The following is a 26,790-nucleotide window of genomic DNA, read 5'->3' as shown; positions in this document are numbered from 1 at the left end:
CAATTTACAGCTGCCTTCAGTGGTGGAATCTGGGGGAAGAAAGGATTGCCAACATTATTTGCTTTCCACAGGGTAAATACCTTTTGTATTGCAGCTGATGGTGAAAAGTTTGTGAGCAAATTGCACTTCGCCAATGAGTACTTAAATCATGAGTGTTGTTAGATTGCTTCTAATTGCCTCTGAGATGCCATGACTAGTCTCGTTATTGTGAGCTAGTGTTTCCATGGGAGACAGTGACTTCTGATCCTGAGAACTTGAGCTTAGACATATTAATGGTGTTTGGTTATCGGGTGATAGCAGCTCCATTAACGTGTGTCATTGCTGTTCTCACACTGGGTGGGGGGGTACCCTGCCTGTCTGGTAACCTGCTTGAGGAGGCGTGGAGCTGTGCGCTTCCTCTCTATCCTGTAGATACGGAATTGTGAACTCAGTAGTAGGAAAAAGAATATGTGTAATACGAGAGTTAGGTTTTAGCATTTGTTGAAAAAAAATGCTATTTTCACCACAAAGAAACACAAATAGTTTTAAATTATCCAACCCTTTCCATAACCCTTTCCATAATTACGTTTGGGTAATCTGTCTTTTTGTGATAGCTCCCAGCATCACAAGCTTTCCTATATTAGTTAGCTTTGTTTTGTTTCCACCTCACTGATAAATAAGCTTTTTCTCTGAAAATAATGGCCTAAGAAAGGAGATCTCCAGCCATCTGTCTGTAAAGGTGTGGATTTATAGATTTTTAATGTACTGAAATTCAGAATTAAAAGGCACTCTGTAGCCCAGCTTTTGGTAAGGGATTTTTTCTTAAGTAACAAATATTTTTATAAGAAATTGAAGTATATCTTTTCTCCATATTTTCTTCTTCTTTTATTTTCTCCTTTTATTAAAGTATGGTTGTTTTTAATAAGAAAATCCTTTTTCTAGTGTGTGTGTATATATATATATCTAATAAATTAATATCTAATAAAGTTTGAACTTTTCAAGCAATCCTGAAGACAGCTAAAAATTAATTAAGGCAACTGATGGTTTTATATTTAAATCTGGTATAACATTGGGTGCATCATGGTGAGCTTGACTGAGTTCCATTTTGTGTGTCATAATTTGATTGAATCTGAATCTTGGTTTTAAATTGTAAGTGATAAAAAATCCTATGCAATTTGAAACCAGATATCTACACAACCTCCTCTGAAGCAACAGCAGAGAGACAAATACATCTGTTGAGCTTTATTCTGCAACCAGTTATGCACCTAAAGCTACTATCAAGACCAGCTGACAGCCTTAATCAGATGAAGTCTGCACAAGAAAGAATGTAAATATCTAATGAACAAAAACTAATTATCTAAAAACTTAGTATCTGAGAAATTATATCCCTAAGCTTTTCCACCTGGTTGTTTTCTCGGATAAATCTGCTGTTTAATTCAAGAGCAGGCGTGCTAGTTACACGTGTGTGACTGCCTCTTGCCCTCGAGGTGCACCATGCCCAGCTCCGCGGCATTCTGCCTTTCTGCCGCTACCTGACTGGTCGGGACAGGTTCCCTGGAGAGCCGATGTTGGAGCCAGCAGCAGCGCCATTCCTTGAAGTCACGAGTAAGACATACAGTGCTACTATAACAGATCATGTTCTTTTTGTCTTCAGCACCAGTCTAACAGTTTGGATAGTAATGCTGATTGACTGGAATTATCTTGTTTGTTTTTCTCAACTCTAAAAATCAGCCTTAAGTTTATCATTTTGTGTGCACATGAGCCACGGCACCTTCTGTGAATTTTTCTGTATTAACATTTGTTCTGAGGTAAACTATTGTACCAAACCTGTTGTTGTCAGAGTGCTCACAGCTTCGCCACGAGACAAAACACTGCAGTATTTCCTCTCCTGTAGTGATTTCTGAGTCTTTTTAACATGCCATCTCATCTCTAAAAATATTTCCAAATCTGTTACTGAATCAAACAAAAATGAAGTAACAACAATCCATCAAAGCCTTATTTGCCTTTGGATTTCAAGATGGCATAGGTAACTTTCTGGGAGCTTACCTCCAAAATGCTCCTATGTATAGTTTGGTGCTAGAGTGATTTTGAGAAGTTTAGTACATTTGAAGCAACACCTACATGGAGGCCATCTCTCTGCAGCTGATGAGAAGCAGACAGAGAGCTCTGGCCTGAACGCTCGCTGAGCTCCCCCAGCATTGCCGGTGGCGCTGTTGGCTTGAGACACCCTGCCGGGCCTGAGCATCGTGGCAGATGGATCCGGCCTGTGAGGACGCTCGGAAAGGTCAAGCCTGCTGGAGTGCTACGGCTTCCTTCAGTTTGGTTCACTACTGGGTGGAGCCGGCTGTCCGGCTGTGGAGCCAGGCAGTCCGAGAGACCTGCCATACAGTCGTTGTCCAACCTAGTGTTAAATAAAAAAAATCTCCTCTTCTCAAATGCACCCCCAATTAATTACAGCTTTGGGGAAAAAAATAGTGGAATGAAGGTGAGTAATAAAAACAATTCTCTCTCCTCTTCTCTCTCAAAATACACTTTTGAAGTTTAATTTCCTTTCCCAGCTGAACACTTTAGGGAATTTAAAAGTCTTTTTGATATAATATTCTAGTGAGAAAAGTTATCACCAAATAGTCTGTTCTTTTTAGTAGTAATACTGTTCATGCATCAGCACCTGCCCCTTCATCAATGGTAGCAGCTGTTTGAGTTGAAAGAAGGAATGAAACCTTGATAGTTTCATACTCCGTACTATTGTGCATTACACTAAAACAGCTTCTGTAAGTCTGACCTATCTCTTGGAGGAAGCTTATGGTTTTAGAAACTTTCTAAAGATCAGGATACTATATTTTTGTGAGAACTTTGAGCATCTTTTGCTTAGCAAAAGCAAAGCAGGCTCTTTTTATTATAAAGATTTCAGTGTGGAACTACTCTAAAATGAATGAACTGTTAAGTTTGGGTTTTGTTATACATGATATCATAGTGCTAGAGTCTGTTAATGAAGCAAAGGAAATGCTTATAGTAGACAAAGTAAATTTCTAGGTCATTCTGGAGTCAATTATCATTTTATATTCACAGTAAATGTGAAATCTGTTAAATAATAAAGACTACAAAGACTATAAAATTTAAAGAGAATTTTGTAGTTTTTTTAATTACTCTAATATTTTCAATGATAAGGATTCAAAAACTATGTCAAAATAAGGATTACTATAACATGATTATGGCATAAATATTTTAAGATGATGTAGTGAAGATAAATGGAATCGTGCTATGCAGCAATCTAGTTTTTGGATTTACTAAAGGAAAATATAGTGAATTGCAGCCAGCAGGGTATTCTATCACACTTTCCTTGAGTATGAGTGAGTGCACTGAAAAGAAATAAAAGTATCGCTGCTCTGCTCGGCAGAGAAAAACCCCACAGAAGATAGGTGCTGTTGACTTACTACAAATCTTTTTGTTCTGCTCCATAGCAGGATGCTAAATGCATCTCTGGATGTTAGCTTGCAGGGCAATGTAGAGATAAAACTTCTAAGACTGAGATCACTTCTGCGGTAGTGAATACTGCCAAATACCCAAGTCAAGGGGAATTAGCAGATTTCCTGTCCTAGAAATTACGGACTTGTTGCACTGGCGTTGTCTCGTGCTAGCTGGGGATTCAGGATTTTTGGCTACTGTAGAAATCTCCTACAGACAGAAGTCAACAATCAACTTTACGTTAATTTTATACAGGGGTAAAAACTAATCTACAGTTGTAACAATTATAAAATTATAATGTGATGAGCCCAAAGCTTTATCGGGGAAATGTAGTGTAGTATGGGATATGGGAAAAGGCAATACTTCATTTTCTCTTGGTTTTATTTTTCACTAATTTTATATTAGTCAGCATTGTAAATTAATAGCTACCTAATTCAGGGGTAAGTTATCTGTCAGAGCAACTACATTATAGCTAAGTCAACGCAAAATCAGCTTGTTCCTAAAAAGAAAGAAACATGTACTGGATTTTTTAGAAGTGCCTGAGGTACTTGATGATACAGAGGTGCAATTAAAATAACTTTTGAATAGATTTGTTACTTTGCCTTTTGTCCTAAAATGACAAGAATTCTTAATTATAAGAATTAAAATATTAAACATTTTCATATTTTATATATTAAAATATACATGCATACCTATAGTTGTAAATATATTAGAGGAAAACTCTAAATACTTACCACAATATGCTGAACACTAGATGAAGTTTTGGCTCGTCGGTTAGCCATAATGAAATAATGTAGTAGAGGGTTTCACTCTGAGCTCTCAGTCTCGTGGTGGGGACACAGCACATGCACTGTGTAGTGTAGATTTTTTTCTTGCATCCCATGTAAGATGAGTTACTCCCACAAATCCCGTAGCAGCAGTGCAGGTCAAAAATCATTACATCCACATACTTAATAGGTAGTGGTTAGTGCTACCAAAGTGCAATTAAATACTCCTTTGAATGGCTTTGCAGCTTCGGTTTTCCTCTTAAAAAATCAGAATGTTGTTCTCAAAGAACTGTAATATACACAGATTTTCCTGCATTTACATACTGCACAGCCCTGTAAAGATTATATCTCTACACACATGCTCAAATATGCATGTAATTTTGGAAAAAGAATGAAATCTGCAAAATGTTATTTGCACTTTGATACTATTAAAGGCAGCTCCGGCTTGGTGTGTGCTGAATCGTGCCGGAGGCTGTGATTTCAGCTGGTAAAGGGCTCTCAGCAGTGTCACTTCAAAGTGTTTCCCTGTTCCCCGCTTCCCGCCACTGCTTGTTCGCACCTCCCTGCGGCTGCCTGTCAGCTGTGCTGCCGTTAGCGTCTACAGGGCTCTTCTGCGAACTTAAATGTGAGCAAAAAGACAATTTTTGTTCTCCGAACGTATTTTTTTTAACGAAATGAAGTGAACAAGGTGGCTTATTTTTGTTGCTGGTGTCCCAGTGAGTGAGAATATTTTTGTCATTTTTAGGCCTTTCCCCACTGGTGCCAGTGCCGCGTACCGCAGCACGGTCACAAATATCCCCAACAGGGCAAAGCTTTCCTACCGTGGGGATCACGACATTTACGCAGTCTGTTTATAAAAGTAACCCAGACGCTTTTGCACCGCTGAGTTCCTTGGGCAGTCAGGCTTCCAAGCTAAGGAAGTTTTTAGACACTGAGAGAGATGAGGGGAGCGTGGCGCAGCTGGCAGCTCGCAGCAGGGGGTGGCCGCCAGCACCCGCCGCGGCAGCTCTGCATGACGCGGGGCCCCGGGCCGCCGTCCCTCACACCCTGCACCCGCCAGGCCTCAGCCTCTGGGTTGGCCGTCCCCAGGCTGCGAAGGGCTCGGCCGGGCGCGGGACGGAGCCGGGCCAGAGTCAGGAGGGAAGCAGAAAATGCTGAGGAGAACACCTGAGTGAGCGTAGCTGAGAAGGCCAGTAAAGTTTCCAGTACTCACTTTTAATTCTATGCATTTAAAAACTGGCCAATTTTTAAATCTAAATGTTGTGTAGTAGCTACATTTTAGGTGTGTGTAAAGAGTATTTTATAACGTTGTTTTAACAATTAACATGGGGTCGTCTAGCTGCCGTTAGCTGTGGTTCTGAACAATCCTGCTAGCATGTGACAGCTAGATTTCACTGATATAGCCAATGTGAAAGCACAGGAAAAGTATGAATTTGGCTGGCAAACCAGATGGTTTTCAAACTGATTACCCTAGTATGAATAAAAAGGATAGCTGAAGTGATTTTTCTTTGTTAGGGTACGAATATCATTCCTTTTCTGCTGCTTTTCCATGTTAACTTTGATAGTTATCATTGAGAAAAGTCAATTATTTTTCTTCTTACTCTATTAAAAAATGAAGCAATTGCTTAAGCAAAATATTATTTTGAAAAATAAAGCCTGAGGAATTGACTGTGATTGCAGAATGGTAAAAAAATATATATATATGTAATCTATTGGAAAAATGGTAAGTATGGATTGTTTCTGCTGGATGGAGCAAGCCAATCTTGTTAAAGCAATCTAAGTACATATATAAAAAGGGCAAATAATTGTTAAAATGCTGCAAAGAGGAACTGCACTTGCACATTGTCCATCACTGGCAAAATGTAATTTTTATGCTTAATCTAGGTTCTCTTTCTCTCTTTCTTGAAATTATATAGTATTCCTTGGAAGCTTTATTGATTAAGGAATTCTATTTAGTGTTGCAAAACCGTCTGAGCTTTTTTGTATGAGTAGCTGTTGTAAAGGATAGTTGAAACAGTGTGGTACAGAGGTTATAGACGGTCGGGATTAGAACCAGCGGCCCTAGTGTAAAGAGCAGCCATGAGAACTGTTACCAAGATAATATAGGCATATGTTATAATTTCATCACAGGAAATGGGATATTAGTCTCCTGTCAAAGTCTCAATTTTAGTCCAATGGTACCTTTATAGATTTTCCTTCACTTTCTGTATTTGCTCTCTTACTTATCTAGTGCTACGGTAGGGCAATGAACAAAATAAATAATAGTAATCAGTATGGTAAAAAATTGTTCTATGAGCAGCAAAGAATTAAAACTGCTTTGATGACAATGATTTTTTTTTTGACAAAGGTTTTGTCCTACTGCTGTATGTGTCATGCAACAAACCCTGTTCTCCTTGCCCCCTCTCTCATGACGTTAAAATGCCCCATCGTTCTTCCCTTCTCCTCTCAGCCCTCCTCTTTAGCTCCTCCAGGTTCTTTCATGTCCCATTTCCTTCTTTGAAGTTGCAACTTGCCGTCATGCTCTCAGCATCCCACACTGCGTCATCCACCACACCTCCCTGCGTTCCTACTGGTTTGGGTTGGTGAAGGAAAGGTGTGTTGTGGCTGGGGGAAGCGGTGAGTGTGCTGAGTGAGTGCCAGCTGCCTCTGCGCCGAGTAAAGGCAGAGCCCTCCTGCTTTCCCATGGCGGGATCTCCCCCGTCTAGTCTCGTCCGGTCTCGTCTGGTCTCGTCTTGTCTCATCTCATCTCATCTCACAGGAGAAGGCAGCTTTTATGACACTGGTGTCAATTTTGTGTCTTTGAGATAGCCATCCTTCTGTTAATTAGGACTGAAAATGAACAACTGGCTTAGAAAGTATGGGGGACAAATGGAAAAACTGACATTATTTCAAATGCATCATTTATTTAGACTAAAAATAATAATAAAAGGCCTGATTTTAACACATCATCATGCTGCATGGTCAGTATGTAGCGTGTCAAAGCATTGCCTAAGTATTGCAATGAATTTTAATGATCTCTTTTGCCAAAAGAAGGTATATTTTTAAACGATACAATGTTATTAAATTATAGGGGAGTTGTCATTAAGAAAAATAAATGCCATTTAATATATAGTAAGTTTTAGAACTGGCTTACTCTCCTTGAATGTGGAAGAGTTCAGTTAAATTTCTTGGACACTCTGATCTAGAACATGGGTTTCCAGACACATTGTTGATTAAATTGGTTGAAAAGTGCATGGTTGCAATTAAGTCATCATATTCAAATAACTTTTTGTTTTCAGCATATGAAGTATGTTAAGATTGACAATCGAGTTGAAAATGAACGGACGTAATTTTGAAGTGAGTCATGCAAAGACTTAATCAATTAGATAACTTTGTATTACCTGCAAATAGCCCTAAATGAGTTACAGTTTTATGAGTTATGAGTTTTACAATTGAATAAAAAACAGCCTACATGCATCAACCTTGCCTGGCATTATTTGGCACATCAGTCTACTGTTTTGAATGCAAAGTCAAGCAATCTCTGCACAAATTGGTGCAATCAGACCTGAGTATACGCAGTTTGTAAGTGGTGCCAGTAAAAGGTAATTGTCCTACTTAGGCCACCTTCACGGAACAACTCATTAGATGGGGGTTGTGTTATCTGCACACGCTACTAAATATGACAGTGCACATCACTCTTCGTATACCATGCTAATATTTATAATAAAAATGTATCTATGAATTAGAAATATAGATTTTCTGGCAATTTGCCTAATTGCCCAGTATAAAATACAAGTTTTTAAAATCTAGCATATTTGCCAAATGTTAATTATTAAAAAATGGAAATCTGACTGTCTTTGGATTAACTAAGCCGCTTAAATGAGTGATTTGGTTGCTCTTGAAACAGTGTCCTTTAAATAAATAATGATTTGGAAGTATTCAATAAATAATGGCTTTTTATTGAAAAGTATGATTAGTCTCCATCAACATTTAAATATTAGAATTTGCAGTTAGTCATTCTTGCTATTCACTTAGCTGAATCTTAAAGCAAGATTTTCCATTGTGAATATCTAATGTATATATTTATTGATATTTCAATAGCACTTGGCACCAAAGAACAAAAGCTTATTGCTGCATGCCCTCCATGTATCTTCCACAGATCCATGTTTTGCTATCTTTTTGGAATTAAGTTATTAGCAAATTTCAAATTTGAGAGAAACAGAAAAGAAAATCAGACCTTGATAACAATCATACCTTGAGAATTTATGAAAGGACAAAGAGAAGCTTGACAGTGAGGACTCAACAATAGGCAGATATTAAAAGAAATTAAGATATCCTTCCTGACACAGAAAGGTATCTGACGTGTGAAATAGATTATCAGACATTATGACTAAATCTGTCAGACATTGATGATGGAGTTAAGATACTGTCCATCTGAAAGTGGAAACACTACATGATAAAAAACCTAGATAGCTACAAGTTTAAATTTCTATTTCAGACTTATGCTGAATCTCTCTAAATGGTATTCAGTGTTTAGATTTGTCTTAATGTGCAGTACTTTGCCCTTCTAAATTCTAATGTCTGCTTTTCTAAGGAATGCAAACTTTTCTTCTGTCTTTAAAATACTGTCTACTCTATTTGACAATGCAAAAAATTAATAAACTACTCTCTTTATCTATATACCTGTGTAAAGACATAACAGCTGTTACTATAATATAGACTGGTCTTCAGTTCAGAAATGCTATTGTATTGCCAAAAATGGGGAAGAATCCTGCAAAGTGAGAGTGCACTATAGTTGCACTGAAAATATAGTGCATATAGTTGCACTATAATTAGGAATGTTTTTTTGGTTTCTGCATAGCAGATAACTGTGATTTCACTGGAGTCACTGATGTACTGTATTTGAAGATTTGGCCCTATATAAGTTTAATTATGGCACTAAGATAATGACAATTAAAATATTATGGCATATTCATATAATGTCACATATTAAAGAGATTTAAAAATGACAATAACTTTTTTAAAAGACTGTGTTGTTTCATGCAGTCAATATAAATTTGCTAATGATATTTTTTATGTTTTCATGCTATATATTTTTAATGATTGGATCCCTGAAGTGAAAGTTAAATTCCAGTGTTGATCTTGTGATAAAATACTTAATGGTATCTCTTTCATTTCAGTTACATTGCAAGAGATGCTCTGAATGTAACAACCGTAGCATTGTCTCAGTGCCAATTTTTGCTGTGTAGTAGCTTCTTGACCATAGTTGTATGCTGTTCATATTTGCATGTGCTCTCATGAAAGTGAATTTAGAACTACCCAATATATAATCCAGATAATTCCAAAGGTCCACTAAATTTCTCATATAAGAAGGAAAAAAATATATATGTGCTTTGAACTATTATATTTAACAACATAAAAAAATTTTAGACTGGGAAATCTGCAATGATCAAGCAGTACACTCAGATGAGAAGTAGAATTTTCCTCATATATTCTCACAAAATTCTGTCCTTTTAATCCATTTCCCTTTCTCTGCAATTATTTTTAAACCTGGTTAGTGCAAAGATTTTCTATTCCAACCACTTAAACCTCCACCATTAATGGAGAAAGCTCAGGCAGGGTTCTTTTTTCATTATACATTCCTTTAAAAAAATGATAAATTGCTTTTTTCTTCCCAAGTCAAAGTGTGTCAGTTACAAATTCATGGTCTCTTTCTAGGTTGAAAGGCTTGTTCTTCATGACAGGTGTCAGGATCACTGCTGATTCAAATTAATATTAAAGGACAATAAATGAATGGCAGAGGAAATCTTCAAAATCTTCGCAGTCTAAGACACTCAGCTTTGGACCTTTAATGCCTATAAAAAAATGAATTGCTTCTAGGCAGATTATTGCAGGATTCAGAGCATTGATATGTGAAGAGCACAACAAGATACAGCTGACAGGCTCTTAGAATATAGACCAAAATATTCTAGATGCCATCTGGACATATAAATAGCTTCCATGCAAGAGTGGTACTTAGGGAGTTTGATGTAAGAATCAAAATTTTAGTCATTATTACTCAGTTATTACTTATGACTCTTAATTCATAGCTAAATTATTTTACAAATACATATCTCTAAATACTACTGTTTGAAAATACAACTTTTAGTAAGTGTTTCTCCACTGTGTGTATTATAATAAAAAAACATGGATGCATACTTAGGACTGAAATTAAGCAGAGAAAACTGTGCTAATTAGCTAGGGAAATCTAGCCTTTTGAGAATGTTTCTATTGCCCAAATAATTTCTAGCATTATTTTTAATGTTTAAAATTTCTTTTTCACTTTTTTTTTTTTTTTTGCTGAATGGTTTCCTTTACTGTGCTGAGATAATTTTAAAAGACATCTTTTGTGGTTTTGTGAGCCCACACCGATCTCAGAAGTGGAGTGATAGCCAAACCTTACCTTCAATATTAAGACACTGGATCAACTGAGGGTCTACCCCAACACTTCTGAATACTTTTGTTCTGCAATTACTCTGTGCATTGTTTGGAGAAATAGTTTTGAGAATGCATTGGTAAGAAATAACAAGTAATTAATGACCAACATGAGTGTGCACAGAAGAAAAAGGCTTTAAATGTTTGGAAATTAGTTGGGCCGCATCTATATGGAGAACAAAACAAAATACAGGATACTCCTTTCCCACCCTACACTCCCAAACAGACTTGGCTTTGTGGGGCATTTGAATCCCAGATGTAGTCTGCTGAATGAGCAGGCAGCTGCCCATATGGCTAGAAACTACCATATACATGTAGAAGGTTTAAACTGTTGCGTGGTTATGAATATATCATAGCATAAGAAAAAAAAGTCTAAGGGTGCTTTTAATTCAAGTATGAGGAGCACTAGAGTGTTCCTGTTTCAGTCCCATGAATTCTGTATTAAGAGGTAGCATCATAAACCTGTTTCTTTTCACTGTAGATTCAAATATTTTGTTGGCCACAAAAAAGTTTCTCCCTTTTCTAGGTAGGTTTGCCAGAACAAAAAAAGAGTTTCCTGTATACAGTACCTATACAGGCATACCTCGGAGATATTGCGGGTTCGGTTCCAGACCACCACAATAAAATGAATATTGCAATAAAGTGAGTCACACAAATTTTTTGGTTTCCCAGTGCATATAAAAGTTATGTTTACACTATACTGTAGTCTATTAAATGTGCAATAGCATTATGTCAAAAAAAACAATGTACATACCTTAATTAAAAAATAGTTTATTGCTAAAAATGCTAACCATCATCTCAGCCTTCAGCGAGTCGTAATCTTTTTGCTGATGGAGGGTCTTGCCTCGATGTTGTTGGCTGCTGACCGATCAGGGTGGTGATTGCTGAAGGCTGGGGTGGCTGTGGCAATTTCTTAAAATAAGACAGCAATGAAGTTTGCCTCATAGATTGACTCTTTCTTTCACGAAGGATTTCTGTGCAGCATACCATGCTGTTGATAGCATTTTACCCACAAGAGAACTTCTTTCAAAATTGGAGTCAACCCTCTCAAACCCTGCCGCTGCTTTATCAACTAAGAGTATGTAATATTCTAAATCCTCTGCTGTCATTTCAACAATGTTCACAGCATCTTCATGAGGAGTAGAGTCCATCTCAAGAAACCACTTTCTTTGCTCATCCATGAGAAGCAACTCCTCATCCGTTACAGTTTAATCATAAGATTGCAGCAATTCAGTCACATCTTCAGGCTCCACTTCTAATTCTAGTTCTCTTGCTGTTTCCACCACATCTGCAGTTACTTCCTCCACTGAAATCTTGAACCCCTCAGTCATCCATGAGAGTTGGAATCAACTTCTTCCAAACTCCTGTTAATGCTGATATTTTGACCTCCTCCCATGAATCACGAATGTTCTTAATGACATCTAGAATGGTGAATCCTTTCCAGAAGGTTTTCAATTTACTTTGCCCGGATCCATCAGAGGAATCACTATCTATGGCAGCTATAGCCTTACAAAATGTATTTATTAAATAGTAAGACTTGAAAGTCGAAATTACTCCTTGATCCATGGGCTGTAGAATGGATGTTGTGTTAACAGGCATGAAAACAGCATTAATCTCATTGTACATCTCCGTCAGAGCTCTTGGGTGACCAGGTGCATTGTCAATGAGCAGTAATATTTTGAAAGGAATCTTTTTTTCTGAGCAGTAGGTCTCAACAGTGGACTTACAATATTCAGTAAACCATGTTGTAAACAGATGTGCTGTCATCCAGGCTTTGCTGTTTCATTTATAGAGCACAGGCAGAGTAGATTTAGCTTAATTCTGAAGGATGCTAGGATTTTCAGAATGGTAAATGAGCAGTGGCTTCAACTTAAAGTCACCAGCTGCGTTAGCCCCTAACAAGAGAGTCAGCCTGTCCTTTGAAGCTTTGAAGCCAGGCATTGACTTCTCCTCTCTAGCTATGAAAGTCCTAGATGGCATCTTCCAATATAAGACTGTTTCGTCTACATTGAACATCTGTTGTTTAGTGTAGCCACCTTCCTCAATTCTCTTAGCTAGATCTTCTGGATAACTTGCTGCAGCTTCTACATCAGCACTTGCTGCTTCACTTTGCACTTTTATCTTAGGGAGACAGCTTCTTTCCTTAAACCTCATGAACCAACCTCTGCTAGCTTCAAACTTTTCTCCTGCAGCTTCCTCACCTCTCTCAGCCTTTGTAGAATTGAAGAGAGTTCAGGCCTTGCTCTGGATGAGGCTTTGGCTTAAGGGAATGTTGTGGCTGGTTTGCTCTTCCATCCAGGCTACTAAAACTTTCTCCATATCAACACTAAGGCTGTTTTGCTTTCTCATCATTTGTGTGTTCACTGGAGTAGCGCTTTTCATTTCCTTCAAGAACTTTCCCTTTGCATTCACAGCTTGGCTAACTGATGCAAGAGGCTGAGCTTTCGGCCTGTCTCAGCTTTTGACATGCCTTCCTCACTAAGCTTCATCATTTTTAGCTTTTGATTTCAAGTGAGAGACGTGCGACTCTTCCTTTCCCTCAAACACTTAGAGGCCATTGTAGGATTATAATTGCCCTAATTTCAATATTGTTGTGTCTCAGGGAATAGGGAGGCCTGAGGAGAGGGAGAGAGATGGGGGAACGGCTGGTTGGTGGAGCAGTCAGAACACACAACATTTATTGATTAAGTTTGCCGTCTTGTATGGGCGCTGTTCGTGGCACCCCAAAGCAATTACAATAGTAACATCAAAGATACTGATCGCAGATCACCATAACAGATAAAATAATAATGAAAAAGTTTGAAATATTGCGAGAATTACCAAAATGTGACACAGAGACACGAAGTGAGCACATGCCATTGGAAAAATGGCGCTGATAGACTTGCTTGATGCAGGGTTGCCACAAACCTTCAATTTGTAGAAAATGCAGTATCTGCGAAGCTCAATGAAGCAAAGCGCAATAAATTGAGGTATGCCTGTATATGATATGTCAAACACTGAGGAAGCTGCACAGAGTTTTTTTCTTAAATAAGTTGTAATTCTTTGAATGCTTGACATAGTATCAGTACAGCTTCAATTATCCAAACCTTTTCCTATTTGAAATAAGGTAATTACCATACACTGAAAAGTCCATCTATTATCTTTAATTTATTCCATATCTCTTGTGATTTTCACATAACTGAAGATGTACTATATTAATAAACTTTCCTACAAAATTAATGTAGTACCTTTTGTGCAGTCCTGTAGGCTTAAAATTCCATCTTGACCTGCACTAGGATTCTCTGCTATTTAGTCTCAGCTCCTCTGGGAGCTGAGTTTCTGTGAAGGAAATGTTTCCTTCGTGTAAGACGACTAGTACATTATTGCTCCAATAATGTAATAAATAAACAGGTTGAATCAGGCTATATATATATGCAGACTGTAAATGTGGCAGTAAATGACTCTCCATAATAACTGAATGATAACACAGAAGAAAGTGCGAATTATTGACAGTTATTGTCCATTTTGAATTGTAGAGCTTTTGTTTATATTTTCTGATTTTTTTTTTTTTCCACAGCACATTTCTAAAGGCAGAGACTGTTCACCATTTGGGCATATGTGTGTGTGCGTGCATGCATGCATGCTTGAAATGCAAAAGCAAGTTTCTTAAGGTTCCCAGTTTTCTCCATGGGAAATCATACAGAGAAACATAGGAGCAAATTGAGCACTATATGCATAAGAAGTCTGATGCATTCAGGGCATGTATTGCAAAGCAGAAGTTTGCATGCTCTGCCTGAAGCAGTCTGGGGGTGTTGGACTCACTGCACATGCGTAGTTTATTCGATCAAAACATTCATTTCTTTAGGACTTCCATACATCTCATCTTCTGCCTGACATCTGAAACTTCTAGACATGTGTATGACCAAATTCTGCTTTTTTATTCTTCCCAGGCAGATTTTTCCAAGTGCGAAAGAGAGATATGTCCCTGGAAGTTCTGATTTATGGTGGCTTTAAGACATGCTCAAATACTCCCTCTTCAGCAATTTCTTTTTTTTACAAGTTTATAACAAGGAGAGGTATTATGGAGATAAATCCTCATTCTGACCATAGAGTTTGGAGACTATCAGTCTAGACTGTTGTTGGTATTATTCATGTAATGTCCATAACTGCAGACTGAGCTTTCAGTTTAGTTTAGACAACAAAGGTAATATACTGTATTATATAATGTTGGTTCTATTTTTTTTGTGCTCTTATCTAAATGCCTACAACTAAGACACCTTAAAAATTAACATATATTGTAATATATTTCCTCCTATTTCCTCTCAGAAAAAACAAGTGCATTCAGGTATTATGTGCAGAAAACAGTTGGAAGTATACTAAGGAAGTGAACATGATAACTCATACAAAATCATGTATAATGATAGTAAATCAGAACAGCGTTTCATAATCATCTGTATTATATTTTAAGAGTGTCATGGTCAACAGACGGAAGTATGTCACAAGTTATCTGAGTTACTGCAGCGATAACGGGGTTAAATTTTGTGGCCTGGCATGTAGGTCTTAAAATATTTCCTAGAACTGTTTTTATGTAGTACCTTAATTCACAGGCAGCTATGCATACTGTAGTGCTGGTATTCTATATATAGTGATAATGATGTTCTAATAGTTATATTCTCATCTTTAGTTTTGTTTAACATTGAACGTAGGTGTGGCAGAAGACTGAAGATCTCTGCCCAAGGTAAAGTTGGAAGGACAAAGAGGTACCAACCGCTCTGTTCCACTTTGGTATGAACTCTTTCATAATGGCCCGCAAGAGACCTCAGCTCTTTCAGGAGCTGTCTTTGGTGTGTCTATGTATTTAGAGTCAGTTCTGATCCTGTCTTTACCTAGCTGGCACCACATGCATCACCCATTCTCCTTGCTGGTGCCGCGTGTAGCCCAAACCAAAGCCGTACACATTGCTGCAGGAATAGTCGATACCTGCCTGGAAGTCTAGAGGATTTCTGCAGCTGCGTAAGCTGCCTTCATGCCTGAGGCATGTAGCATTTTCCAGAACTGGCAGGTGACCTAAAGGCCGACCCTGTAGGGTTCGTGGAGCTTGTTCCCTGTACACACATTCAAGCATTTTCCTTCACTTACCCATTTCACCAGACCTGCTGATTTCATTATACCAATAAAGAAATTAGTTTAGGCCCTGTGTGCTACAGCAAAGCCATGAAAACAGTGCAGGGAGCAGAAGTAAAGACTTGTATTTAATCATTTACTGTAGTTCACTCCCAGTATTAGACTTAATTGTTCTTTGATTCTTTAATGTGCAGATGATTTAAAAAGATGGCTATACATCTTTTAAAAATATGGCTATACAAAACATATTTATGAGGATAGTTGTTATAGAGTCTTAAAATTAGTTCATCCTTTTTATGAGTTACTGGCTTTTTTATGGTCCCATTCACCCTTTTTTGCTGTGAATTGTTAATTATTACCTCAGTGTCACTAGGAAAAGCTTCTATTAATGTAATTGTCTGAGTATGGGTTATAGAGATTTACTTTGGCTGAAGTCCTATGATACTTTACTGATATAAAATTCAATATTATAAAATAGCATAGCAAAATTTTGGTTGAGTGATTTTTTAGAATCAAGAAATGTATACATGACAGCAGCTACAAATATGTTTGAGTGCTTACATACCGTATCCATCATTTATACTGAAATTCCCTTACATACACAGAACATTGTTTTCTCAGTTCTTGTTATGGGTACAGAACTGCTCTTGCTTACAGAGAATAAATTAATGGACATCTTTGTTTTGATTAAAGCACAGCTCTTCTTTTGGCATACATTTTCCTTTATTTTAACAACAAAATACTACGATAGTAACTTGAAACAGTGTTTTAAATATCAGTGTTAGGCACCTTCCCATTCAGAGGTCCATAGTTAGCATGTTTGTAGATCTTTGTTAACTCACATTATATGGACTTAAGTCAATATCTAGTAAGTAAAGGGAAAGGTCCGTGTTTGCTGACATACTCTATAACTTATCCATGGCTATTCCCATACGCTTTTTATTAGCTTCATTTTGCAGTGAGGCCTGTTAGATATTATTAAACAGAATATTAGATTGGTGCATAAATTTTTGTGGTTTTTTTTTTTCCAAAAAGTAAATTAAGTCAATATTCAAGAATTTATGCACAGTAAACATGTAATTGTTCTGTTTATTTTTTCCTTATATATTTTTAATGGCATAACTCTTGAATTGGTTCTGATTGATAAGTCCCTTTTAATTGTTGGCTGTTATTTCTATATATGAAAATTAGGAGCGTGGTAACTCCTCGATATAATAAGTACAATGAATTAATCATGATGAGGAGACAAATCATTTGAAATACAGTTCCCATATGTGCTTCTCAAACATATCTGTTTAGTGAGACAAAACAAAATAAGAAAATAGGATAAAATACAATGCAATACAGTAAAATCTCCCTGAAGGAAGTGCTTTGTTTCCCCAGAAGTTCAACATAAATATATACACAACTAATCCCAAACATTAAGAAATAAACAAAAATAAAATTTATTCCTGTCACTCACTGTCGTAACTCTACTTTATTGGGAACATCAACTTTTTAGCACCTTCTTTTATTTCATAACTGTTTCACCAGATATCCATAAATATTAGTGGTAGGAAAAATAATATTCTTGGCAAGCATTTTAGATAAGAAAAAAAGATAAGGTTGGACTGTGTTTTGTTCTGGGCACAGTAAAGACTGTACTTATGAACTAAGAGGTACTGTTGTGTTGGCTATCTTCTCATTCTTCTGTTTTGGTAGATCTGTGTTAAGTTCTTGTTAAATAGAGAGTACTTCTAGGTATTCTTCTGGAAGTACAAGGTGTAATGTGTATTTAGCACACGTAAAGGAAACAATTGTTTGGTCCAGAAGGGCTTCCAAAGTACATTGTAGGCATATCTGTTTATCATAGCTCCTGGTACAAAAATAAAGTATTTTCTCATCCTTACGTATTAATTACACCCTATTAAATGAGCTTGAGATCTCGGCTGTAAGAGATCAGAAAGCAGAAAATTTTATGAGCTACTTTGTTTCTGAAGTAAACCTGTATTCTGGGACAGGATGGTAAATATGTCACTGGGAAGCTTGTACAGCTCCTGTCCGTAATTTCAGATAAATGAAGAGATGTTTGGTCTCCACAGCTTTCTTTTGGGGTCCTTTTCTGAGCACTACGTTTATGTTAAATTTTGAGGAGAACCTAACATTCATTCCCTTCCTGCACTGGACAGACTCTACATTCAAAATGACTCTGAAATTTTTACTGAAGGGTTGTCCTTACATTTCATTACATATGCAAATTGAGTAATTACTTGGTGGTATGCAATTGCATGCACATTTTTGTATGGGTAATTCAGAAAATTGTGCCTCAGGTGTTAAATGTTAAACTTCTTCCACACGTGCCACTTAATTATTTATTTTAGTGCCATTTTATCACATATAAATCTATGTATGCCTTCACACGACCAAAAATTACATCAGTTGAAAATCTGACAGTATGTTAGATGATAATTGTAATTTCCCATAGGAGAGAAGAATAGCTCTTTTTATTTTTATTTTTCATCCACAGTTTGTTTTGTAATAGTTATAAGCTCTTGTTTTTTAGAATAGTTGCAATAAAAAGCTTTGAGATTGATTAAATGCCTTAGGTTCCTCTTGGTCATTAATCAAACTTGGCAGTCATTTATTGCTTTGAAAAGTGGAAAGCAGTAGAGATAATCCTTTAAATATAATAAATCTCTTCAATATAATAAAATATATATACTAGCATAGTGATATAAAAGTTGTATCTTCTAGTAATGATGTAGTAATAATGCATTGCTAGTAACTGATGTTCCTAGTTTCTAAATTTTTGGTAAGCATAGATTATTTATAATTTATGTGTGAACAGTTGTCGCTCAGAAAAGATCTATCTTTTTAATTCTAGATAGTAAAATAAATTTTAAAAATAGCCAAAATGTAAAAAGGAAAAAGGATCTGTCAGTATGTGTTTTCCTTCGCCACACTCCCTGCTCAGTGCTTTTCTTCTGCATCTGCATTGAAACAGTCTCTTTTTATCACTGCAAATCTTATGACGTCTCACTCACCAATTTCAGAAAACAGCCCGCTTTTACGATGCTGCGGGGCCTTTGGGACTGGCCATTGTCATTCCCTTTCTGAGTGCAGGCTCGCAGCACAACAGCCCTTAGTAGCTGACTGGATTTTGATTCTTTGGCAAGGGCTGTGATTTATAGTCCAACAATCAAAAGATGCCAACGAACACTGAACAATGAAGATGAAATAATGAATAAAGCATTGTAATTCAGTAAAATGCATACTGTTTTGCATTAGATTATATTACATAATCGTAAAATGCTCCAAAATATTTAGAAATATGTCTGAGACTGCACAACAAACAAATTTAAATAAAAAGTATCCCCCAAAGTATCCTCATTACAACATAAAAGTAGAACACTTTCGAGGCTCCTCAGATATTTGTCTGGGGATCTTGGCTTCCTGATATAAACTCCCCTGAACTTCTTCGGTTTCTTTTTGATTGCAGCCAGCAAAAGATCTTTCTGGAAGATGTACTGGACTTTATTTTGCTAGTGCTTTGGATTTTTTCTAGGACACTTGCTTACCCTAAATATTTTTCCTTTCTAGTCTCCCCCTGTTCACTGATAGTCCCAATTAGTCAGTTTTCAATCAGTGCTGAGCTTTCAGTCTCGGGTTTTAGCGATGGCTTTCTTTGAAGCCTGAATTGTTACATCTGAGACTCAGGCTCACTGTTGCCTGCTCATGAAAGCTATACAAATTGCTTAATGAGGTTTTTTTTTTTGACTGCATTTTATTTGGTATCTGAAGGGACCAATTTCTTGCCTAAGACATTGCTAGAAAAGCTGAGGCCTTGGTGTTGGAGATTGGACTCAGAGCAGAGACATCACGCTACCACGCTTTCTCATGGAGTCAGAAAAACAAAGGCGTCAGAATGAGGGGTAATTCATACTGCTATAACGCAGAAGTCATCCACAAGGACAATCTAACCTGCTTCTGAATGCCAAAATTACACTTTATTTCCAAATTCAAGACTCTAGTATATTTAGAGTTTGGTGGTTGGAGTCTGAGCTCCAGCTCTCTGGGAAGACATAACCGATGCCAAAGCCTGGAGACCTGACATGGTACCTCAGGCCATGTGTGTTTAAGTAGTAGCAAGGACTCCAGTTTTGAATAGAAGTGTTTTCCTAGTCATGGCATATGCTCTTAAAAGTCAGTTTTGGAAACCACAATGATGTCAGCAAATGCTCTACAAGGACCTCGTCTTACTTTATAAATACAGTTCTTCAGAATTCATTCCTGGAGTTCTGCTGATTTTGTTTATTTTTGGCCTACTTATCTTGACATGCACTTCAATTAATAACTTTTTTTTCATCTTCCTACTCTAAGTAGCACCTAAACATACAAAATTTACCCACTTCCCAAATATCCTTTTATGTAGGGACATAGGAGATCTCTGAGAACAAAGAGCACTTTGCTATTGGATTTTATTATTGACATGTACATTCCCTTTTTCTGATTAGGGAAATTGTTGTTCTCATAATATTCCTCGAGAGCCTGCAACAGGGATACTGTGCTCTCTAATACCTGTACTTAATCACTGAAGAAGATCTGATCCCTGAAAGTGCAAGTAAAGAAAATGTAACAAGAAGGAGGATGCAGTGATCCAATCTATGTAAATTTAGTCAAAAAGTTCACAGAGCTAATTGCTTGAAATGCTTAGCAATACCGACAGTGTAACAACCAAAGAGACTTTTCTTCTGCTTCTCGGCGGAAGAAACGCTGCTTGGCTGTCACTTGTTAATGCTGGAACAGCTCTTGCTGTGTAGATGGGCTGGTCGCAGGATAAAGTGAATAGCACGAACACAAATTCAGCATGCTCAAAAACTGAAAGGAAGCACAAGAGCTGTGTCTGAAGGGAGAAATGCACAACCCCAAAGAGGCAAAAATGCAAACAATTTACTCATTTTAATATACTTAGGTTGTTCTTAGAAAACATATTATGACTTAAAATATTCAGACTGAAGAATCAAAATAAAAAAAGTAAACAATATTCTTCTTATCTAGTTGCATATTATGTAAATATTACAAACTGAGTATTAACAAGCTATCTGGTTTATATGATTACCCTTTGTTCTGCAGAAATTCTGCATTTAGAGTTAATCAGATTAACAGTGACTTGTTTCACTGGAACTTGTAACCCTGCTTGTGATTCCTCACCTCTAACTGACAGTACTAGAAACAAAATTATAGTTTTGGAGACAAGTGATATGCAATTTGTCTTAAACTCCAGGTTAAGGTCGTTCATTCTAGATACTGTGTAAAATGCTTAATGTCATATTTAGAAAGATAATCTGAACAATAAGAGGGATTAACTCTCTATTTAACTGCCTCTTTCCATCAAATAAGTGGTTCCTTAAGAACTTCTGCTTATGTCCATAAGTCTAGAGGCAAGAAAAGGTCTATACCTCTCAGCTTGTTTCTCATTGACTTGTGATTTTGTTTTGTCATCTTGCTGCCTCCTCAACTGTAGATTGTGAATACCTTGCTGATGCCACTTCCCAGAGCAAGGATGATCTGCTGCCGCTGCTGTGGTGTCCGTTCAGCACCTTTGATGAGCAGAGTGCCTCCCACCGGAAGAATGCTCCATTTCCATGTGTCTGCAATCACGTAGCTCCCCCTTTACTACATGCCACTCACAGTGCTTTGTGTAATAGTTCATTTTCTTTTCATATTATGTGTAATTTTATGCTGACCTTTAAGGACTGTAACAATCTTGCTTATTTATGGTAGCAGACAAACTACTGGAGTTGAACATTCAAGATGTGCAACAATTTCAGTGCTGATATATTCCTGTTTATACAGAGATAATTTTGCAATTTTAACATAAAACTTTATTTAAATATTTATAACATTACTAGCAAAATTAAAATATGAGTATATAATAATTAGAATGGAAGAAATCATAGCTGTGTGGCATGGATAAACTTATCTGTATTTAAATAAGCTTGAAGAGCAGGATGTATTAAAGCAATATTTTATGTCTTTGCAACTATATATTGGCAATGGTAAAAAATATGGATAGAATTTTAAATGTTGCAGCTTTGTTTCACATATGGCAGTCTGGACTCTCCAGTATAAGCTGACTGATTTAATTTAAGACAAATATCAACTTCAGTAGGAACAATAACAAGCTTTTTGTTTTCTGAAGATATTGTGTTCAAGTTTCCTTTATTTTGTGTAATTATATCAGCATTTTTGTCAGATTTCAGAACGCACAGGCCTCTTAAAAGATCTGTCAAATTTTGAAGATGATACATATTCCCCCTCCTTCCCTAAAACTGGAGAATTCTGCTCAGTATGAAAGTCAGATGTGGTCCAAGGAGATGAAGGGGTTCAACCGCTAGGATGGCATTGCTTCATCCTCCTGCAAAGGTGCAGAGTGTTGTGTGGATCTGAGATCTATTCAGCAGCAGCAGACAGTTGGTGGGATAGCACAAACTGGGCTTCTTTCATGAAACCGAGAACCGTGTCTTTACAGTTTCTGGTTTCTGACTTCCAAGTGTGTAGGCAGTCCCACAGCCTGCCCAGCTTAGCCGGGGAGAAAGCTACCTGGGTTCTGTGGAGGGCTTCCTCCTGAGATTTCTTTTTCCTCTAAGTTTTAACATGGGAGTAAGCAATCCTTTTTACGTGGCAAATTTTCGTAATTCATTTTTTATTCATTATTTCAATCTCAAATACATTATTTCCTTCAGAACTTTGGGGGTGGAGGGGGAAGAGATTTTAGAGGATACCATTGACTGGAAGTGTCCTTAGTATTTTGAAACTGAAGGTATAGAAAAAATATTGGTTCCAAGTCCAGAAAAACGTAAGGGAAACCGTAAAAGTTATTTGTCTCAGAAATTAAAGTCATCATGTTGAATGGATAATATTTATAGTATCTCTCTAGTTTTATTTCATAGCTTCAGTGTAAATCTTTACTTCCACATAAATGTATTATTTATCTTTGTGTCTGGAAACCTTGTCTCACGTTATTTATCATGTACATTGTGTACGATTATATTTTGACTTCAGATTATTACTGGCAGGTATGACTGGTTTTGGCACCTCTCTTTATTATTCTTTGTGCTTGGGATAGTGCAATTCATTTTTCCTGATCAAGTCAGTGTGTCAGACATACAGGCTTCATGATTTATTACTGTACTTGAATACTTCATCTTGACTATCCAGCTGTTCTCCAGCTGTTTTAGCATGTGTCTTACTTTTAGAGGATTTCAACTTTACTGTAATACCTCTAATGTAATTTATCACCATAATGCAATGGGATTATATTATACACTATTATCATTACTGCTTATCTTTTTGCTCTTCTTTTTGCTTTTAAATGTCTATATCCTATAGCAAATGAGAAATATTTCTGGCTTTACTTAGTTGGAACATCAAAGGAAATTCTCATTTTAATTCAGGTAGTTCTGAGTTCAGGATAATACATAAATATATAGTAAATAGCAAGCAATAAAATTATTTCTGTCATAAAGGAAATAATGTTCATACATGCTGGTTATTCTGTTACCGTGTAGCATTGGTGCCTACAGAAGTTTAAAAACAGCTGTTTAAGGAAATGTCAGTTGTTATAAGCATTATGAGATATGTTTATTTAAGTATGCGTATTTAACTTGGGATATAATTTTAAAATTTGACTGTATCTTTAACAGGTCACTTTAATTCAACCTGTGATATATTCAAGGAAATTCTTCCATAAGAGGAAGGATATTTCTCCCCTATCACAGTGTTTAATGCTTCTGATTACGTTATTTTATATGCAGTCAGAAGGTGACAAGGAAATGAAGTCTGTCACATAGTCCTAGGTCTTGTCACTGGCCGGTGCCATGGTGCGTTCGGTGTAGCAGGGGCCTGTGTAGCCGTGACTTTTCCTCTCGCACAGTCCCCGTGATGACCACTGAGTCGGTGGGAGGCAAGGTGAGAAGAAAGCTGCGTGAGCCTGCTGCCGGCTTGCTTTGCCCTTCTTCCTGGCATTTGTCTTTCAACTGTGTATGGTTGCTTCACTTACATTTTGCAAAATAAGGTCAAATGCAAATTTCTTACATATTCTATTAGGCAGTGAGTGGCGATCATGTTCTTTTTTTTCTTGTCGTACCTAATATTGCATATTTAATAAGGGTATTTTCTATAAACTATCTCATGTAAGGTTCCCATTGTTCTTTTGAAATATTTTCTTTAAAACAGTTACTACTGAAAAGATTTATTTCTGCAGCTTCCAGCCAGTCAAACACTTATGAATCTCTCCTTTGTGGAAAAAAATTCAACCTGTACTTGATCCTTGCAGGTCTGTAGAGGCATGGAGAGCAATGAACTGGTGCCTGGCAACTGCTGATTCACTGCTACCTCCGCCTTTTTAGGGATCACTTATTTACTGCTTGGTTAACCCACAAAACCAAACCCTGGAGGGGTGGTATTTGGGGTGAAAATACAGATTAGGTGAATTACATCTGTTTGCACTGTCTTGAGGATCTGATCCCTGTAGTCTATTCTCAGAAGAGTTAGAGCTCCCTCTGCTTGCAGGCAATTTATATTATTATATATTTTGTTAATTATATTTATATTAATATGTAAAGACATATTCATATTAAATATAGTTATATGTTTATCTATCTTAAAGACAGTAACTCTGAATAAGAGTAAAAATAGTGAGAAAACAGGATGCATATGATCTTTGGAACTATAAATTTGGAAAAAAAAAGAGGAAGGTACATATCTTCATTTGCATTTTGAATTAAAACAAATTTCTAGTTTGTAGAAAAAGCAACATATTTCATTAATCAAGTCAAATCAGTATTAGGTGGGCCAAATTCTCATCTAATGTGAATTAATGACTTTGGTGCCATGATGCTTTACAGGAGCTGAGCATACTGCCCAAAATTTCTCAAGTTAGTTTTTTCTTTATCTCAAAGCATATGAGAAAAAATTTTTGTGGCAATACTATAGTGGTACCAGACTGGAAGTGACTTTTATATTAAACTTGTAGCAGGAATCTTTCTTATGCTTTAATTATAGAAAGACAATATTTCCGTGCACTACTGTCACATTCTGTTCACCGGAATAACTTGTATCGAGTGCTATTTCAGTAAATCGGAAGTAATGGAGCAGGGATTATCCATTGCGGTGAAAGCCTGGCGGTTCCCTTTGCTAAACTAGCTCTACAAAGACTTCTTTTGTGAATAAACAAAGTTTTTTAAAGGAGCTGAGGCTTAAATCCACAACGTCTTTGCCAAGCGTTCCGGCTGCAGATTTTTGCATGTGCAGGCAGAGGCCGTTTCTTTACAAAGAGGGTCCTACGGGATTGTTAACAGTAGGTGAAGGTTTGTGTATATTCACTGGCTCTGGGACTTCCCATTTGCCAACACTACAAGAGCATTGTATTATAAATGAGAACAGCTTGCCGAGAGCTGTTGTTTAATGTTGTTTGGAAATAGATGAAGTCAACATGTTCTGATAAATTTGTAGTGGAATCTAAGAGCCGGTTTCTTTCAAATGCAATGCTTCTTCCACGTGTAGAGGGGATTTCTTAGTTACTGCTTTCTTACTGAAGTAAAATGATTTGTAAATATGTTCTCAGGAGATTCTCTGTAGCAACTTGTAGACATTTTAGAAGGAATTTTGAAACAGTTTCCTGGGTGTGTGTTACAGTATCAGCAAATTACTTTAAAAAAAGTGCTTATGTTTATAATAGCCAGCCAGTTTTTCTGTTTCTAGAAACAGATTCTTTCTGTTTAGAAACAAAATCACTCTGTACTTCCCCCATGCAAGGCCTGTTTGGGGTTGCAGCCTCTCCAAAGATACAGGTCTGTAGAACACAGTCATTTCCTGGGAGAAAAAAACATGTCTCTATTATTAAAAAAAAGAAAGAAAGGTATTCTGAGCAGGGTTTAGGGGCATCCATGGAGGGATGCAGCACATTTCTGGTCTCTCCTACTGATGCTGCATTGCCTTGACCTGTCTCCAAGAGGGTAGTTTGGATCTATGATGGGACGGGCTACGTCAGATCAGCATTGGCTGAATCCTCCGTTCACAGCATTACAGTTTCCAAAAAAGTCTTTCAAACAGAACGTGGCACATCATTTAAATGATACACAGGGAATTTGAAAGCAACATAGGGTGTAAAATTTAGGTAGACTGTTGTCCACCAGGTCAATCTGCTGGATTGTGTCAGTTTGTTAGGATTTTTTATTTAGTAAGTAGGGAATGAAACTGCAATAAACAAATGAAATTTTTACATAACAAGGAAATTCGGAGTAAATTCCTATTCTGAGTTTTAAGAAATAAAGACTGTTTAGTTAAATATATCCTTTATTCTCAAAATACACAGTAAGAATATAAAGTATTGGTGTACAGTTATGTAAAAGATTTGTTTAAACTGAATATATATTTTTCATAAAATGATGATCCCTTAGAATAATTAACAGCCAGCATACAGGTAGCCAATGAAAGAACACACCATAAGTTAAAGCTAGGCAGTGTTTTTATTTTCTATCAGAATTCATTTCAGAAAAAGAAAATGAAAAAAAAGATGGGGATGTCACATGGTTGAGAAAGCTTTTATTACACAAATATGTCTGGGTAAATCCTCAGTAATATTTAGTCTGTAGAGCTGAGAAGTATATTTCAGCCTAGGCGGTAAGGTCTGAAAAACAGCAGCATTTGTCTCAGAAAATTACTGTGTCCTGGTGTCCAGAGAGGAGCCTGGACATGATCCTTCCGCAGGCGGGGCGGGAAGGGAACGCTGCCGCCTCCGCAGCGGGCTCCCCGGCACCTGCGCGGGCAGGGCCGGCAGCCGCCCCGTGCCGGTGGGATGATGCCCGGCAGGCACAGCGGGCAGCAGAGACACACTGCGTACACTTTGTACCGAAGTGCGTGCTCGTGGCTAGGGTACAGCACCAATTTATATTGCTGTTTGCAATGGTTATTAATTGCCCGGTTTATAACCCAATTTGCAAGATCTCAGTAGAATGGTCAGCTTGCTTAATCGGGTTAG

At 37.1% G+C, this 26,790-nt stretch overlaps 1 protein-coding gene across 2 annotated transcripts in view; it reads left to right on the top strand.

The window, feature by feature from the left end:
- NEGR1 (neuronal growth regulator 1) overlaps positions 1-26,790 on the top strand; it is a 311,487-nt gene that overhangs the window by 50,715 nt on the left and 233,982 nt on the right. Inside the window, exon 2 of one of the 2 annotated variants that reach the window (XM_067301403.1) lies at positions 21,271-21,447. The exons of the other annotated variant lie outside the window; for it this stretch is intronic. Within the exon in view, the coding sequence (XP_067157504.1) occupies positions 21,392-21,447 (56 nt within the window). The 5' untranslated portion in view covers positions 21,271-21,391. The remainder of the gene's footprint in view (positions 1-21,270; positions 21,448-26,790) is intronic. 2 annotated transcript variants of the gene reach the window in all.

This window comes from Apteryx mantelli, chromosome 8 (genome assembly GCF_036417845.1).
Source record: "Apteryx mantelli isolate bAptMan1 chromosome 8, bAptMan1.hap1, whole genome shotgun sequence".
Taxonomy (NCBI): Eukaryota; Metazoa; Chordata; class Aves; order Apterygiformes; family Apterygidae; genus Apteryx; species Apteryx mantelli.
This window is presented reverse-complemented; position numbering and strand designations above follow the sequence as displayed.